Source organism: Protopterus annectens, chromosome 2.part1 (genome assembly GCF_019279795.1).
Source record: "Protopterus annectens isolate FY-2018-M chromosome 2.part1, PAN1.0, whole genome shotgun sequence".
Lineage (NCBI taxonomy): Eukaryota > Metazoa > Chordata > Ceratodontiformes > Protopteridae > Protopterus > Protopterus annectens.
In genome coordinates this window covers 489090755-489110754 of record NC_056729.1, presented here as the reverse complement: position 1 = coordinate 489110754, position 20000 = coordinate 489090755, and the positions used below count along the sequence as shown (strand labels likewise).

The 20000-nt window shown below is 40.2% G+C and overlaps 1 protein-coding gene across 2 annotated transcripts in view; it reads right to left on the bottom strand.

Annotated features, from left to right (window-relative positions):
* The window catches only part of TBC1D9 (TBC1 domain family member 9), a 790231-nt gene that overhangs the window by 62974 nt on the left and 707257 nt on the right, over positions 1–20000 (bottom strand). For both annotated transcript variants that reach the window (XM_044062283.1, XM_044062284.1), the window contains exon 17: positions 3370–3435. In XM_044062283.1, the coding sequence (XP_043918218.1) occupies positions 3370–3435 (66 nt within the window). The remainder of the gene's footprint in view (positions 1–3369; positions 3436–20000) is intronic.

Sequence of the window (20000 nt, the reverse complement as noted above, 5' to 3'; positions counted from 1 at the left end):
TTCATAACTATGAAGAAGTTGGAAAGAAACCCTGGGATTATTTCTGAAGAATGAACATTACTGACAGGACAAAACTGCTTCTGAAAGTGGTTATCCTAAGAGCTCAGTGGTAACAACTTTTACTACCAAAGCTGAATTCTTTCTAAAGGTAGACCTAAAAGTTCTAATAGAACTGCCAACTGCTGGATGCCACAATCATCCTCATGCGTGAGGTAACAGGGGTCACAAGGAGAGACAGAATACTTAAGGGCCCTCTTTGTTCTACAAGGGGGATTATTCTTCTTAGTTACACTAGCCTAGTGGGACTAACCCTGTTAACAGAGAATACAAACAAAATAAAGGTCTATGACAACCTGGAAGCAAATGAAGGGGCTGACATGTGGGCATCATTAGACCTTTTGTACTGGCCAGTGTATGCTACTTCTTTGAGGTTCATGAGCAGATCCCTTGGGGGATGCCCAAAAAAGACATCAAGTACAGACTACTTGATCTCTTTCTTAACATGAGACTTTTAGCCACAACTTTCTGTGAAATCACCAGAATCTACTATCCTATCCATGGGACCAGCATAATAAAACTTAATGCAGGCCACAAAGAAGCTTATTTTTTTTATAAGTGATTCAGAACTTCTTTGTATAACTTTTCCATGCCTGACCATCCAGCTATCAGTGCTGCTATCAGCCAATTACCGTGTTTGTTTCCCATCTCTACTGACCACAGGTGTCCCCTTCTGTTGCTTCACGGTATCACTAATTATTGCTCAGTAGTGGGGTAGCAACTAGCAAAGAAGAGGCCATCATATTGGCTCAGCTAACTGTTTTAAGGTCTAACCTCTCCTCTTCATGGAGATGTCCATCCCTGCTACTGCAGGACCTGTATTGTTTAGCTCAGTGCTGCATGCATGCTGCCACACACATTATCCTACATGTGGCTGACAACTAATTAGCAGATCATTACTTCTCAGATCCTATTTCCCTGAAGTTACTATTCCCACACCATATGTTGCATTACCTGACCTTACTGCAAGACTGCAGTTTGTGCAACTAATGTCTGGACACTTTTAAGCTGCTTCTTTATTTCTCATGGTTGTAAAACCAGGGAAATAACAGTCAACAGACTGCTAAGCCACTGAATCCCAATTATGCAAATATGTTTTGCTGGAAACCACTTCTAGCAAAATGGACTTTGCCCTTTCCCCTGTGACTGGTTTGCTTGTCTGCAGAAAAATGTTGTGTGGTAGGTTCACTGAAATTGGATTTTAGCATATGTTATTCATATAACTGAGATTCATTGATTCAGAAGTAGATGAGTTGACATGACTGTGCAGTTTTAGTGATGGTATATTTAAGAAATGGTATGTGTTGAGGGTGACCTCTTCTCTGCAGACAAGATGCTAGTTGTGTTTTCTTCTCTGTAGGTTAAGTGAGATTATTCCCAAACCTTTTAGACTGACAAGTTTATGTTCAATGGGTTTGGAGATAACTTCTTGTAGGGGACAGACAGACACACACACACACACACACACACACACACACACACAATCTGAATTCACATCTACAGCACAACTTGCCGATAAGGTTGGAACATCAGTCTTCTGTCATTTCTCTGGCTTTTTTTTTTTTTTTTAGCTGCTATACCATCAAGTTTTCACTAGGTGGCAATGTCAAACCAAGTCAGAACATCTCTTCCCCAGTAGGTGAGCTGAGTATGGTTGTTCGCTCACATTCATCCCCAGCAGACCATTCTTGTACTTGAACTACTAATTAAGCAATGGTTAAGCTGGGCACAACCCAATATTCATCTCTGTACCATGGAGCCAGTGTACAGGTACGGGTCATAACCAGTTTTAACCCTGACCTCATCACTTGAAACAGCTATCGACTTCTCCAATACTAGATTCATTAAGGAGGACTAGAACCTGGGCAAATGGAAAAGTGGAAATTAATATTTAAGGGATACAAACTTCACTGTAGTAATGTAAATGAGCTCATGCCTACCACGCCAGATGAATCAGTGTACAGGAATAAAGCCCTAATAATGACCCAGGTGACCCAAGTTAAATTAGTAGCTTGGGCATGTGCTGGAACTGGTATGGGGAAGGTTAGCATGGCTCTCTCTGGGGGAGGAATGGGTGGACCTGGACCATGAAATGCCACTAGCCTTCAGAGGTGGGACATCAGGACAAAGATGCCCCAAGCAGTGCCCCCTCCCAAAGGAGTTAGGGCTCATATTAGAAAATGCTATTATTGCCAGGATGACGGAGAGAGCACAAACCACCACTAAGATTGCCCTTATGTTGGCCTCTCCTGGCCACTGCTCATCTTCACTGGGGAAATACCCAGGACAGGGGAACAAATGGGTCTTTCTGATAGGGGTAGTCTTGATGGTCAGCAGAAAAAAAGCATACAGACAAAAAAGATTCCATGCCTACCTTCATCAAAGCATTACACTCTCATCAGGAGATGAAGAGGAATGGTGATCTCTGTGATCTATGTCAAAGAGACTGCACAGTAATCTGTCTTGGAATGTTTCTTTGGAACCTCACTCTACTCTGCTAGGAGACTACAGAGAGCATCTGCACTACTGGGAACAAACAAAAAGCACAATCCATGTATTTCCAGGCTGCAAAAATATGAGCCTTTAGGTCGAGGTTCAGAGGTAAAATGACTCAAGACTCTTCTTCCTCCTTGCCCAATTAACATGTTCAAGCATTTTGGGGATACAGCAAGTGGGCAAGTGGCCAGCTCATAAAAGAATATGACAACTTTACAGCCTTGTCTCTCTCTCTCTCTCTCTCTCTCTCTCTTTCTCCTCTCTTTTTGAAAGAGGGGCCGTCACATTGGTGGAAATTATAGCAGAAGGAAGAATTGTCATGTGGTGACAGGAGATGCACAGGCTCCACCCCCACCTCAAGCATGGGACAAAGAGAAAAATACTGTTAAGATGACAGCTGCTAAAAAGAAAATCTCAGCAGCTGCCATCTCTGGGAGGCCTCTCAGATCAAATCAGCAGTTGTACATCTAAATAAATGTGATGGGGTGGATCCACTGAAGACAGGATGTAAAATGCTTACCTTGCTGAGAGGCCCAAATGAGTAATTACATACATATACATACTCTAAATGTCAGATAATGTTTTGGGCATCTTGTTAACAGGCAATTCTCTATTGAAGATGGTTTGTTTCTTACTTCTAGGCTGTCCTGATATTCTCTTTGAATACAGGACTATGCTTCTTAGTGTGTACATGACTAATACATTAATCAAACATAATGGGTTGGTGGACTTGGTGTCACTGGTGACCAAAATGGTGCAAACTCTTTTCTCCTTACATTTTCTCTTGTCTTCTTAGTTTCGTGTGCATTTACTCACCAGGCAGCACATGCATCTTGTACAGCAGTCGGAGTTTATCAGTGAGGTCCCCATGACATGCAATACCTAAAAGAGCAGAGATTTTACATAGAGAGTATTGCCAGATAAATTACACTACACTGCATTTTACTGCAGAGAACACAAATGTCACACATCAGAATCTGCTAACCTCATTTAGTCTTCAGAAACATTTTGCATATTTTCTTTTCCTTACTTTAATCAAAACATAACTTAAAAGAGGGTGATGCATTGATTACAATATTTCACAGTAAGCTACAGAGGCTGCAACGTGACACATGTCTGACAAGCTACCATAATGTGCGGGGAGTATACAGAATCGCATATATGTCCAGTGGAAGCTTGGTGTGGACTCTCACTTCCCTATTCATCACCTGATTATGACATATAAATGAATATGGGTCATGATAAATTAAGCTCCTCTTCTGAGATTGAATGATGAACAAAAATGTTTCGGGGGAGTAATAATGACGACTTCATTTACTTCTTCACGGAATAAATACACTTTTAACAAAAATACAACTTATCCAATTAACAAGGGATAAAAGACAGTTGAAGGACAAATAGTGTGATCTAATATAACTGGTGTGCTTGAAAAGTTATTTATTTTATATGTTTTATGCTTGCATGTACTTCTCTTAGCATGTCAAGTTTGATACTAATTGTAAACAGTTAACTGAGAAAAAATGCAAGTTGCTGTTAAAGCAAAATGTGGAACAGCTATCTTAAATTCTACCCTCAGTCCTATATTAACTTTTCTAGCTAAAATGTTTTGTAAAGATGACAAACTACAGACAACTGGTCACTGGGTCCATCAGACTTCTATGGTGATACACAGGCTGGTGAGCATTCATACATTGCCTTAGTAGTGCAGGTTTCCACAGCAAAGGTAAGAGGCTTGTTTTCCTAAAATAAAAGTAACAGATCCATGTTAACTAGGCATGCTATACTTTTAAAAGGGTGTTTTTTCCAGTTACAATTAAAGTAATACAGATTCTCCTAAGCACTTTGAATCAAAAACGAGGTGCGACTTAACATTGTTTTCGTACCTAGAGTAAAGAATGAAAAGAAAAACACAGCAAACTAGCAAATTAAACTCTGATACTGTAGTTACCGCATAACCTTCTGAAAACAACACCACAGAGATATTTACATAGTGCAGCCTGTATGTCAGTTTTATGATGACACTACTGTCACTAAACTTTAACCTTTAGCGCAGACTGTCACATTTTACTTGGTGCAGCAGGTTCCATCTCTAGCTCCACAGAACGGAGGGGTAAGGCTATGAATTGTTAATGAGCTTTATCCTGTAGTCTTTGGCCTACTTCCCTTGGTACACTGTACATTTCTGTACAAGTCACTTAATTAGATCAAAGCTATTGGATCACATATGGAAAAGGTACAGCTCTCTAGTGGGCCAACTAAAAAGGAAGCATTTTTCTAAAGAAAAGCACAAGGAGAATTTCTAATAATTTTTTTTTAAAAAACTCATCTGTTCACACCACAACATATGTGAACGTGTGCATGTGTGTGTTTGAGCTCACACGCAACTTCTACTTGGAAAAATCAATGCATTTCAATCTATCCACTAGATGATTTAGAAATTATAGGTTCATAGGTAGGTACTAGGCTATCGGCCCTAGGGCCCATACAAGCCTAGCCAAAAAATGTACCCTGGCTTTCGCCACCCAAGAAAATTATTTTCCTGTGCCCCTGTCGAGCAGAGCCACAGAAGTGATCCCCGGGGTGAACTTCCCATTTCCAATCCAATCATCAAGATTTTTCTTGAAGAGTGCTAATGAGGAGCTCTGTTTGACATAGATAGGTAGTCTGTTCCAGAGTATGGGAAGTCTCTGGGACAGGAATCTATCCCTCCAGCATGTTCTGTTTATTGTGGTGACAAGGTTAAGGTCCCTAGAGCGTGTAGCTCGGAGGGATTGGGATTTCTTTAAGTGGAGCATGTCCAACAGCTCTGGGTTTGACATAGCTTTGTATGTTAGGCAGAGATCGCCCCTGAGTAGGTGATATGCGATGGAGTAAAGCTGTAGTTTTTGAGACGGTCTGCATAGGGCATCTGTTTGAGGCCAGTAATCCTCTTTGTGAGGTATTTCTGTGGTCTTTCCAGTTGTTGTAGATGTCTTGTGAGGTACATACCAAAAGGGGCGTTGTACTCTATAATGGGTCTAATGAGTGATGAGTAGAGGGGAACAATGACCTCTTTTTTTCTGGATGAGAATCCTTTTGTGATGAGATGAGCCACGTAGAAGGATTTCCTGACCACTGTGGCGATGTGATTATCAAAGGAGAGACTACTGTCCACCTGTGTCCCAAGGTCTTATCACATTTTCGGCATTAAGTAGACTACCAGCTATGTGGTAGTTCATGGGTACAGAGATTATAGATTGCAAACAGCCTAATTCTTACCACCCTGAGGACCGAGTACCATCTGTCTCACACATTTAGAAATATTTTTGATCACACAACTTGTTCAGAATGACTGACCCACATAATCAAATTCACTGTACTTCTCCAAACTCCATCTTCTACCCTACCTACATTTTTACAGAGTTTCTAGTGTCAATAACAGAACTGTAGTATTCCAGATAGCCTATTTCCAAATATTTACACAGGCAGAGAAAGAACTTTACTCTGTCTGTTGAAGTCCCTCCCCCCTTAGAACATTGTGAATTGACAGAAGAGAAGAAATACTTCTTTCCAGACAGAGGCAGCTAAAGGTCAAATGCTAATACATGCTCAGCTTGAAAAAGTCTATTTCACGGCATAAAGGGATGAACTACAAAAACAAGGCTGCCACAGAACTTCAGCTGCTTATAACTTGCAAATGTGCAAGCAATTTCCTTTCAAATGCCACAAATGTGAATTGATGTAGATTATATTCGATGTAATACTGGGTTAACACTGCATCTTACTGGTGAAAGGAAGAAGACTGAATCCTGTTCAGTCAGTTACTGAAGGCAGCTAAGCTGGGTAAGAATGACACCTTCAGTATCAGACTAAATAAATAGCAGTCTTTGAAAGAAGGACAAAGAAATAATCCCATCCAGTATTTTAGGAATGCATTTTACCATGCTAACCAGGAACTTGGTCTACAAAGCATAAAGGTAGTACTTTTCATTTAATTTATTTTGATTCTGTTGATGCAGTAAGTTTCACTGGATCAGAGACTTTTACAAAGAACAGGCAGGTATTAATGGAAAAAAATGAAAAGATAATAGGCCTTAAGATTTGGGGGGGGGGGGGGCGCTGATACAAAAAAAAATCAGCACTGGATATTAGATTACTACATAGCAGACATTTGGGATCATACTTGGAAAGTAATCGTCTGTGGGGTTCTATTGTGCCACTTTAGCTACTACTTCAGACGTTTTTAAGAGCTAGTTGAAAGATGGGGATTATTCCTGCATATAGCACCTTTCTTGCCTGCTTCCAGTAACCACCCATAGTTTCACATGGCATCCTGATTTTTCAAGGTGACTTTCTTAACCGAGTGACTTACTATTGGCAGAAAAAGAAAGAGCAAGGAAATTAAGTAATAAAAATGACACTACGACTGTTAATCTAGGATGTCCTGCAGTGGCCTGCTCGTTACTTGTTATTCACATTTACAGTCATTTTTTTCATAACCGAGAGATCTACATGCTATTAAGGGACCTGCTCAAACATTCTCCATCACTAACTGTATATAGTCTAGTATATAAAGACCTTCCATTGCGAAAAATAAAGTGTTCCTTTTTCTGCCTTCCAACTATGATGTTTGAAGGCCATTGCTACAATTTTTAATGGCCAGAGGTTGAGAGGTATGCTAGAAACAATGTGTGCCAACTTGGATCAATCACAGAATATGCAAGATATTACAACAAACAAGAATTATTTGACAAAGAGGTTAAAAAAAAATACAAGTGTTTGCAGCAACTGTGGAAAGACTACAAAATGTCTTGAAATCAGTTTCAAACTCAATCTCTGGGCTCATGAACTCAATTTATGAGAGAGGACAGTAAGCACAAGGATACATCCAACCGTGAACCAATGTTTCCGAGATAAACTCTGGTTCACCATAACATGACTTAGATTAGGATGAACAGATACAAAGGAAGATAGCCTTATAAAGCCTTAAGAAAGCCAGACAAGTACACAAGCAGAACTCTACTGCTTGAATAAGTAGAAACTGAAATAAGATGAAGACGGAAAAATTACCAGCACCCCAGATCAAAGAGAATTACATTTGTGAATTTCAGTTTTTAGAGGAGGAGTTAGGTGACAGAGAGACAGCCGTACCTGTCTTTGTGAGAGATGAAGTTACACCCTTCATCTCACTTCAGGCTATGGATGAGAGTAATACTGACCAGGTTGATCTATGTCTAAACCACCACAATCTTAAATAAGCCAAATGGGAAGGCAATACTCTATGTAGGCATAGGAAAAGCAGCAAGAATTGAAGGAGAGACCACTGATCAGTAGAGCCCTACATCATATCCATACCGTGAACTATAGATTAGTTGCTTTATAGAGTGACTAAAGGGAAAGAACAGAAACTAAGCTAGTTCTCACTTCCAAAACCTTTTATCCCTATTGTGACGAGAGGAAAGGATAACTAATGCACACAGTAAAGTACAATTTCCCTTAAGTGCACACAGAGATCATAGTCAGTCTGGGGTTGGTTGCTCCTTTGCTCACCAGGTCCCCAATAAGACTCCCCACTGGCACAGCTATAGGGTCCAGGTCTCAGCCTAGCTGGGCAAGCTAAAACCTCCAGTGCTTCGTGTCCCTGTCCAAGTAGCAGACAACTCACACACACTTTGAGATAAGTATTTATACAACTTCACAGACACTCCTGGGAAAGGCTGACACAGATTCTCCAGCTGTGCCCCTTTACCCAGACCATACGGTAGTAATCCCTGCCACCACCCAGCTAATATCAGCTACTCAAAGGCCCTTAAAAGGGTGTTCAATTATTACTGTACAATATTATTATCCAATGGTAATGTGACTATTCAGTCTAGGCTTATTGGAAGGGCTTAGACAGTAAACTCTATAAATATATAATGTATAATCTAAAGCATAATTTATCTCTACATAAACCAGCCACAGGTAGGTTTTACAAATATTTAATAATAAATAATTAAAACACAAGACAAAACTACTACACCACAGACATATCCAGGAGTTCAGAGATCACACAGAAACTTAAAATAACACAGTAGTACAGGTATGATTTCAAAGAAAAATACCTAATTAATCTTTACTAGCTTTAACTATATATACAAGAAATCACAGTGCTAAAACTTACATGTGAGTTTAGGCAAAGTGCTGAGTTAGATATCCAAGATCAAAATGCTCCAAGTCTCTTGTGAGAAATAGTACTTAAACATTAGTAACAAACATGTCTCTAAGGCCCTCCCAAATTACATCATTTTTGACACTTAGTCTGGAGTTTTCAGGCCACAAACTGCATTATTTAGCAATCTAACACCTGCTCAGAAACTTACAACAATACAAGTCATTTCACATGTATACTCTATCATAAACCAGAGCAATAAAGCATATTCCACATCTAAATGCTGGTCATAAACTTTAGCCTTAAAACAATGGGCATGAAACCTTCATCCAGACTCACTGGAGCCAAATTCTAACGTGAAAAGGTCACAACATGCTTCACTGGGCCAGCAGAGTGCAATGTTGTCACATATTTTGCAGTTCCACATTTCACTTTATTCTTTTACACTCAAGAAAACATGCCTGTATTTTACATTTATTTACAAATGCCAGAATTATATATCAAATTCTATTTGACTAGGCTGGCAGCCTTCTCCCATCTCTCTCCAATCGTCATATCCCCCCCACTCGGGGAACTCAAGCAAGTTTTTCAAGTGCCCCTTGAGAAACATTGCTTAAGAGTGTCAGGTCTATCTGGGTGTACCTCACCCCATTGCCTGTCTTGAGAGCCCATCTGCATTGGCATTGCTACTCCCACTGCGGTGCTGCACTGACATATCATATGCTTGCAACCCCAGACTCCATCTTAGCAACTTGGCATTTTGCTGACTGGCTCTGTTTAACCATGTTAGAGGATTGTGATCTGTCATCACAGTGAATTTTCTTCCATACAAATTAGGCTGAAGTTTTTGTAGTGCCCAAACTATGGCTAGACATTCTTTTTCTACCGCTGCATAGCATTCCTCCCTGGGTTGGAGCCTACAACTGAGATAAACCTCTGGGCGCTATTCTCCCTCTGAAGAAATCTGGCTAAGTACAGCCCTCACCCCATAGTTTGAAGCATCCACCTGCACAACAAATTCTTTGCTATAGTCTGGACTGGCTAACACAGGGGGTCGTCCCAAAGCTTCCTTAAGCTTCTGAAATGCCTGCTCACATACTGGGGTCCACACTACCTTATCTGGCCTGTTCTTCCTTGTCAGGTCTGTGAGGGGAGCAGCTATGGTACTATAATTGGGAACAAACTTTCTGTAGTACCCTGCTGTCTCTAAGAATGCCATCACCTGTTTTTTGGTAACTGGTGCAGGCCATGCCTGAATAGCTTCCACTTTGGCAAGTTCTGGCCTTATCTTACCACTCCCCACTCTATGCCCTAGGTAGGAGACCTCTGCCATACCCACCTGACATTTGCTCGACTTAATGGTCAACCCTGCCCTCTGTAATCTGCCCAGCACCTCCCTAACATGCTGAAGGTGCTCTTGCCAGGAATGGCTGTAGATAGCAATATCATCCATGTAAGCAAGGGCAAACCCTCCTGCTCCTGCTAAAATATGATCTACCAGCCTCTGGAAAGTCGCTGGGGCATTCTTCATCCCAAAGGGCATCTTTGTGAACTCATACAAGCCAAAAGGAGTCACAAAGGCTGACTTCTCTCTAGCACTAGGAGTCAAGGGCACCTGCCAGTAACCCTTGGTATGATCAATGGTTGTAAGATACTTAGCCCCACCCAGCTGCTCTAGGGCCTCATCTGTCCTAGGCAAGGTGCAAGCATCTGCCTCTGTGTGACTATTTAATTTCCTGTAATCCACACAGAATCTGGTGCTGCTATCCCTCTTTGGCACCGACACCACTGGTGAGGCCCAGGGACTGTTGGACTCTTGAATCACCCCTAGTTTCAACATCTCCAGTACCTCTTCCCTCACAGTCTGTTTGACTCTCTCTGGCACCCTATAAGGGGCTTGCCTGATAGGCCTTCACAGTCCTGTATCCACCTGGTGCTTCACCAGGCGAGTGCTCCCTGGTTTCCCGGTGAACATGCCCCCAAACTCCTGCAACACTGCTCGGATCTCTCAAACATGAGTAGGAGATAGCTGCTGGGACATTGCTACCCCTTCCACTGAGGTGTCCGCCTGAGCCTCACTGAGGAGATCAGTCACAAGATCTCTCTCAGACTCCTCCTGCAATCCACTGCAAATGCTCAGCACAAGGGCCTCCCTATCATGGTAAGGATTCATCCTGTTAACATGGTACAATCTGCGCCACTGCCATCTGCCTAGCACTTCCACCATGTAGTTAACATCACTTACCTTTCTTACCACCTTTGTAGGGTCCCTCCCAAGCTGCTTGTTGTGTCTAACAGGAATGAGAACCATCACCTGCTGCCCTACAACATACTCTCTAGCTAGAGCATTCCTGTCATACCACACCTTTTTCTGTTGTTGGGCTTCTGCCAGGTTCTCCTGGGCCAGGCCCATGAGTTCCCTGAGTCTTGTCCTGAGGTTCAGGACATATGCCACAACAGACTCCTTGTGAAACTCACACTCACCTTCCCACTCATCTCAAATTAAATCTAGAGGTCCCTTCACCCTATGCCCATACAGCAACTCAAAGGGTGAAAAACCTGTGGATTCCTGGGGAAGCTCTCTGTAAGCAACCAACAGATGGGGCAAATATTTGTCCCACTCTCTCTTAAACTGATCTGCAAATTCCCATAGTATGGACTTGATTGTACAGTTTAACCTCTCAACAAGACCATTAGTCTGGGGATGGTAGGGGGTGGTCTATATGTGCTTCACCCCACAGGACTTCCACAGACAAGCCAGCAGGTCTGACATGAAATTGGCACCTTTGTCAGACAGTATTTCCTCTGGGAAACCTACCCTGCTGAAAATCTCTAGCAAAGCAATTTCCACCTTATCTGCCTCAATGGAGGACAACGCCACTGCATCAGGGTACCGTGTAGCATAATCTACAGTCACTAGGATATGCTTTTTCCCTGTGGAACTTGGGGTACTCAGAGGACCCACAATATTCATAGCTACCCTCTGAAATGGCTCCGCAATCACAGGCAAAGGCATCAAAGAAGCTCTCACCTTGTTTCCTGCCTTGCCTACCTTTTGGCACTGCTCACAGTCCTGCAGTCCCTGTTACACCTCTGGAAATTCCAGGCCAATAGAAGGTTTGCATGATACTCCTCTTTGTACATTTTATGCCCATATGACCTGCAAAGGGAATATCATGGGCTATGGCTAGAAGCGCCAGATGGTAAGTTCTAGGCACTACCAACTGCTGTACTCTCTCACCTTCTAGCCCTCCCTCAGGGGTCCACTCTCTGTACAGTAACCCTTTGTTCCAGTATACAGATTCCCCCTGCCCTTGAGAATCAGGCGCCTCCCTAGCTACCTGCCTCAGGCCTTGCAATGTAGGGTCTGAGAGCTGAGCCTGTCTCAAGTCTCTCCTTGTAACCTTTCCCAGCTCCACTTCCACAGGAAGTCTGGCATCCTCTGACAGCGGGTGCCTCACTGTCAGACTGGGTACTACTACTCACCTCTACCTTTGCAGTTACCCTGTCCAAGGGAACATCAGTAGCCACAAGCAGCTGTGGCTCACATTCAGTCTCACTGCTACAGCGTAGCTCACTCCCTGAAGTAACCACTTCAGCAGTCCTGGCTGCAAGTATGCAGTCTGTTTGGGTCTCCCCCAGGCAACCAGACCCACATGCTTGTCTCCTAGCCTTACTGCTTGTAACTGCATAAGTACACAGTACTGCCTCATCCAAATTCTTGCCTCTTAGGAAATCTGCAGGATGGTAGTTCCATAGCCCTGTTGTCTCAAGACAACCTACTGCTGGCATTTTGTCTTTCCCACTTATTGGCTCCCTCATTTTTGGTTCCCCACCTTGCCTCCGTGGACACCTGTATGCCACATGGCCCCACTGGTTGCATTCAAGACATTTAACCCTAGCTCCTGGATGTGTACCTGGACTAGTGGCTTCCCCTGCTACTGGCGGAATATGTTGGGGCAGCCTGTGCTGCCCACCATGGGTTCCTTTAGTCCCATGAGCAGTACTGGGGGTCCCTTTCCTGTGCAGGGCTGCCCTTCTTGCTTGGTGTAGGTCTCCCTTTTTCCCCAACTTTTCTGAAGTAGCACACTGCCTATCAGCTAACCAGATCCTCATGTCCTCAAGCAAAGTGCTAAGGGCATGTTCCCTTACCAAAAGGTCTGCCAGCCCTTCAAAAGTGGTGACCTGACATCCACTCACCCAGCTATGAAAATAATTGCTCAGTTCAGCAACATATTCACATACATTTTCATCTGCCTTGCATCTATGCTCACGAAACATTTTCCTACACATTTCAGGTGTTACCTTAAAACATTCCAACAAGTGTCTTTTTACAGCAGTATAATCAAAACTGTCAGTGTCATGCATTTTTGCAAAAGAAGTTACAGCTTTACCATGGAGTAAGGAGGTCAGGAACCGTACCCAGAGCCCTTGTTAACTTCATACTGTTTACATACCCGCTCAAACATATGAATGAAGCTATCAAAATTATCCCCCTCTTTAAACTGTGGAAGAAATTTACTGACCTTTTGTGCTTCTGGGGTCCAGTTACTCCCTTCCCCTGTACCTCCATGACTCTGGTGAAGAGTCAGCATCTCATGCCCCCTCTGCCATTCATTTTCCTCAGCTTGTAGGCTCCTCATTTTCTCGGCTGCTTCTAATTCCATACGCCTGGTCTCCAACTCAAGCCTCTTTAGCTCCAGCTAGATTTTTAAGTTCACTGCAGAAAGGTTGAGCTGTCCATTCTCCGAGGATATTGTATCTCCACTGTCAGTCTGATTGTCCTCCAGACTGCTGTTTTCTGATGCAGCTGTAACCAAGGCTGCAATCAGGTCTGCCTTAGTCAGGTTTCCATGCACCAGTACCCTAGCCTGGCATATCTCCGCCAGCTGGCTCCTTGTCAGCTTTCCATACTCTTCCACTGACAAGCTGCCTGCTCACCCTGACTAACACTAAGCTAACAAAAGAAATAAAACAATTGTGATCTGAACTCTCACTGTGAGTACAAAACACTTTTAGAGATCATTGTACATAAGCTACAGGAATTCACTCTACCCACACCACTACAAGCCAATTAGTGTGTGAAGTAGATCCCACCACTGCCAAACACTTGTGATGACCGTGCCCTGACCCAGCAATTAAGGAGCCTCAATCCTCACCACTAACACCAGGGAGGTCATCTCATAAAAAGGCGGAAAGGATAACTAATACACAAAGTAAAGTACAATTTCCCTTAAGTGCACACAGAGATCACAGTCAGTCTGGGGCTGGTTGCTCCTTTGCTCACCAGGTCCCTAATAAGACTCTCCAATGGCACAGCTATAGGGTCCAGGTCTCAGCCTAGCTGGGCAAGCTAAAACCTCCAGTACCCCCTTTGTCCAAACAATGCTTCGTGTCCCTGCCCAAGTAGCTGACACAACTCACACACACTTTGAGATAAGTATTTATACAACTTCACAGACACTCCTGGGAAAGGCTGACACAGATTCTCCAGCTGTGCCCCTTTACCCAGACCATACGGTAGTAATCCCTGCCACCACCCAGTTAATAATATCAGCTACTAGAAGGCCCTTTAAAGGGTGTCCAATTATTACTGTGCAACATTATTATCCAATGGGTAATGTGACTATTCAGTGTAGGCTTATTGGAAGGGCTTAGACAGTAAACTCTATAAATATATAATGTATAATCTAAAGCATAATTTATCTCTACATAAACCAGCCACAGGTAGAACGTTTTAAAAATATTTAATAATAAATAATTAAAACACAAGACAAAACTACTACACCACAGAGATATCTAAGAGTTCAGAGATCACACAGAAACTTAAAATAATACAGTAGTACAGGTCTGATTTCAAAGAAAAATACCTAATTAATCTTTACTATCTTTAACTATTGCTACAAGAAATCACAGTGCTAAAACCTACATGTGAGCTTAGGCAGAGTGCTGAGTTGGATATCCAAGATCAAAATGCTCCAAGTCTCTTGTGAAAAATAGTATTTCAACATTACTAACAAATATGTCTCTAAGGCCCTCCCAAATTACATCATTTTTGACAATTAGTCTGGAGTTCTCAGGCCACAAACTGCAATATTTAGCAATATAACATTTGCTCACAAACTTACAACAATATAAGTAATTTCACATATATACTCTAACATAAACCAGAGCAATAAAGCACATTCCACATCTAAATTTTGGCCATAAACTTTAGCCTTAAAACAATGGGCATGAAACCTTCATCCAGACTCACTGGAGCCGAATTGTAACATGAAAGGCTCAAACCTGTGATGAAAAAGAAGGCACTTTCTTTAAGAGAATGTGACAGCATCACACAGAACTGCAGGATATGGATAAGGCCTGTAATACCTAGTATCAGACACATGAAAAGAGCACAAGAAAATCGAGACACACACACACTTTCACTGCTGAGAATAAATGTATTGCTAAGTGGCAAGGCCCTTTTGAAAGGGCAGAGACAGTAAATTAAGTACTGTAAATTGCAAAGTAAGGCGAACTGGAAAAAGACACCTTGAACAGATATACCTAAATGTGCTGAAACCCTAAAAAGAAAATGAGGTCTGTATAATAAGTATGTTTGCTGAACAAGATGAAAACCTCACAGAGTTTCCTGAAATAATAACAAACAAAAAGCACCTCGGACCCAGTGGTGAATAGCGAACAGTTTAATAAAGCAACAACCACTAATTAAACGCGAACAATATCACAATACATGTTTTCGTCCTAAACTTCTTCAGATAAAATCATCCCCTTGTATACACTTTATATAAAGCAAGCAATTCAGTAATTAACCAATACCCTCAGAATTGTAATTAAATACATATCAGTTAAAACATACATTACTTTCCATTGTGTGTAATGGTAAAAAAAGGTTCTAAAAAACCTTTTTAAAAAATCTTGTGAATTCAAGATATATAACCAATGTAAATATATATAAAGTATAATATATAATTACATAGGTGAATATATTCCAATACAAATTTCTCAAACTAACAATAAAACATCTTGTAAAAGAACTTTTGGTTCCACCTACTGGAATTTATATGTCATTACAACCCCACCAGCTTATTTAAAATGGTAAACATAAATAACTTTATACTTTTGAATACAAACATGTACATAAAATAAATAATCTCTTAAAAAGCACTCAAATCTCAATCACCTAATAATTTAAACAAATTAATAATAGTAAGTGGACTCAAATTTATAATTTTGCAGATCTCAATTTTAACACAGGGGTGAGGGAAATCATATCATTAAGACCTGGGAATCTACTGGCTTCCAAAATTATTTGCCAGTACAATTTTCTATATTCCACAAGTGTTTCCAACATACCACCCCTAGGGTCAACTGTTACAGTTTCTAAAATAAAAAAACTGAAATTCAGCTTGTGTGCATACCTTGCTGTGCTTATATAATGCGTTATTTTCACATTTGGTTCTTACATCATAAAGATGCTCATAAATTCTTTGCTTGAATTTCCTTTCACTTTTACCAACATAGAATGCATTGCATCTTTTACATAGAACCAAATAAATAATACCTTTGGTGTTACAGTTCGCAAAGGTATTTAAAGTCAATTTATTTTACCTAGCTTGTAAATAAACTGATTCACCTATTATAAGGTGTGAGCAGTAACTACAGCATCCACACCTAAATAAACCTTTTTTCTTTTTACTACTTTTTTCCAAATCACATCTTTTGTACCTCTTTCAAGCAAACCCTTTATATTATTACCTCTCCTGTAGGTATATTTTAATTCATTATCAAAAATGTAACTTAAATCTGAAAATTTTGCAAACTTTTTCCATTCTTTATCAATAAATCTTTTTACCAGTCCTGACTGTCCATCATATGTGGTAGTGATACATGAAATGTATTTGTCTTTTGTTTCAACTTTAATCACTTTTTGTACTACAGGTATTTCTGGTTTACCTAAGATGGGGGCAAATCTACCTTTCCTTTCTTCAGTGACTTCTTTACATATCTGGTCAAATAGTTAACTCAAGTAGCCCCTGTACAGGCCTTTCAACACTTTACACTCACTAACAAATATGTTGTCGTCAGAAGTCATTCTACTTAAATGTACTAGTTGACCCTTTAATACACCCCTCTTTTGGTGGGGTGGATGTGAACTGGTGTAGTGTAAAATAAGAGTTTGAAAAGGTCTCTTTTCGATATATTTTAGACATAAAACCTTCTTTAGTTTTAACTATGTTTACATCTAAATAATAATGTGTAAATTTTAAAAAATCAGTTGTTCCATTTATATATTCAACAAATAATTTAAAATCATCCTCACCACCTTTCCATAAAAAACACAAGTCATCTAAAAATCTGCCATAAAATGTCCACATACTTTTAAAACCAGAAGTTAAAATATATTTGTTTTCCCAGTGGGCCATTATTATATTAGCATATGTAGGAGCACAATGTGCACCCATAGCAACACCTCTAGATTGCCTAAAATATTCTCCTTCAAAAAAAATAAAATTGTTTTTCAATACTACCTCCATTAACACCAAAATGGTTCTAAAATCGTTGTGTGTAATTTCTTTAAAACCAACTAGCATTTCTTCAAACCACACCAAACCTATGTCATGTGGTATACTAGTAAATAAATCTATTACATCCAAGGTACCAAATGCCACTTTGTCTGTATATAAGGTATTGTCCATTTTCCTCATAAAGTCCCAAGAATCCTGCAAAATATTTGTGTTGTTCGTGACTCGTTTCTTCACCTTTTTATCAATATATTTTGCTAACGGTGCAGTCACTGAACCTTCTGCTGAAACTATCGCTCTCAAAGGTGGGTCATTCACATTCTTGTGTACCTTTGGAATGCCAAAAATTGAAGGTACCTTCGGTTTTTCCACATGTAAGAAATTATAACTTTCCAAGTCTATCAGCCCTTCCATTAATAAATCATTTAATAAAATGTATATTTTCTTATATGCCACATTAATTTCATTAATAGATGTTCTGGTGTACTTAGCTGAATCACTTAAAAATATCTAACATTTTACCTTCATAGGTAATATAGTCCATAAGTACTGCCCCTCCACCTTTATCAGGTTTCATCACTCTAAGATTTTTGTTGTTACTCACTGCTTTAAGTGTTTCTTGTTCTAAAAAGGTCAGGTTGGGCTGTACATTTTGTCGTTGCAAGGACTTCCTTAATTCGTTTTCTAATACTAACTCAAAATTTTTTAATTGAGGGTGTAATGGGGGATTAAAAGCGCTTCTACGTGCTAACCTGTCTTCACTAAAATTAGTTTTCTTACCATTAAAAAAAAATTCCAAATTTTTCTTTCTAATAAATAATTTTATATCCACAAGAAGTTTAAAAATGTCAGTTCTCTGCCTAGGTATAAAACCAAAGCCTTTAGAAAATAGATCAAAAAAAGGTTTTGTCACAGTAATCTCAGAATAACTGAAAATGTTAAAATAATTAAATGTCCATTTAAAACCGTCACTTGTTACTGTTCCTAATGGTTCCATGTTGGTCGTCTCCTCCCCGGAGGCCTCCATTCCCTCCCTTTGTAGTTTTTTGAATTGTAATTAACTGGGTCTTTATACATTAATCTTTCTGACCTCCGTAGTGGGGGAAACTCTGCAGAATCTAATTCATTTTCGTTGTAAAAAGGCACCTCATTTTCTATAGTGTCACATGTGTCTTTTTCTTGATATACTATGGTCTTCTTTCCCCAAGTTTTGGGTTTGGGGTATTGTATTCACTTAGATCCCTTTCTATTTTACCTACTTTTCTATTTTGAACTTCTACACATTTAGCCTCTAAGTTTCTAAGTAATTTGTAGTATTTTCCTTTTACTTCTTCTACAGTAAATAGTAAGTCATTAACAATACCATTGTTGATACGTTCTACATTACTATATAACTTCTCCATTTCACCTTCATTATTTTTAATAATGGCCCTCATTATTTCAAATCCACAATTATCAAATGCAGCAGTTAAATGGTGAAAAATGTCAGTGCCTTCAACCACATTATTTGGATATTTACAGACTCTAAGACCTTTAGGTACAATCTTTAAACGTAAACAATGTTTCATGTATGTGTTGTCCATTTCAAGCATTTTATATTTGTATAAAAAATAATCCATTTCTTCCAACATCTGAACATATGTTCCACTAGTTTTGGTGTGAGTTAACCCCTTTCCAAAGTCAAATTTTACATTTAAAATATCTTTCAATTGTCGCTCAGTACCTTGTTTTACTACATTGCTGTCACCTCTGTTTCGCAAGCCCAAACTCATCTGGTTGACTCGCGGACGTTCAAGGGGATGCCTCTCATTTCCTCTATCTAAAGTAATGTGAGGGAACCAATCCAGGCTCCCTGAATCAGTACCATTAATATCCATTCCTTCACGATTCTCATGCTCAATGAAACCGGCCGTTCCTTCATGCGAAGCAGAACGCCTTAGCACTTCCTGGTTGCCGGGCAAAGATAATGACGATAACAGCATTGTTACTGATTGGCTGACGGGCGTAAGAAGCCCAACAAGCTGTGTCAACTGCCCAATGAGCTTCCGAAGCTCACCAATCTCAGATCCTTTGCTCCCACTGTCCACTACACCAACCGACTGGGTATCCATCCGGCAAAAGGGAAACAAATAACCAAAATCACGGAAGGTGCAAAAAAGTTACCAATAACAAAAAAAAGCACCTCGGACGCAGTGGTGAATAGTGAACAGTTTAATAAAGCAACAACCACTAATTAAACACTAACAATATTACAATACACGTTTTCGTCCTAAACTTCTTCAGATAAAATCATCCCCTTGTATACACTTTATATAAAGCAAGCAATTTAGTAATTAACCAATACCCTCAGAATTGTAATTAAATACATATTAATTAAAACATACATTACTTCCCATTGTGTGTAATGGTAAGGTGCTTTTTGTTTGTTATTGGTAACTTTTTTGCACCTTCCGTGACTTTGGTTATCCTGAAATAATCTCAGAGAAACTCTGCCAGTAATCCAGATACAGGAAATTAAGGGAATTGGTACTCAGGAAGACAGAGATACTATCAGAACTACATGGCAAAACTAATTAAACTCAGCATAATATTGAGACTATCCCTGGATAAAAAAATAAACAGAAAACCCTATCAAATACCAGAACCCCAATGGCAAGCAGGGAATGAGTAAATGCAAAAGATTCTCATGCTGGAGGACATATAGAAGAGTCACAAAGTGAGTGGAACAGCCCAACTGTATACGATTTGCAATGACTTTAGAAAACTGAATTGTATATCCCTAGTTGAGT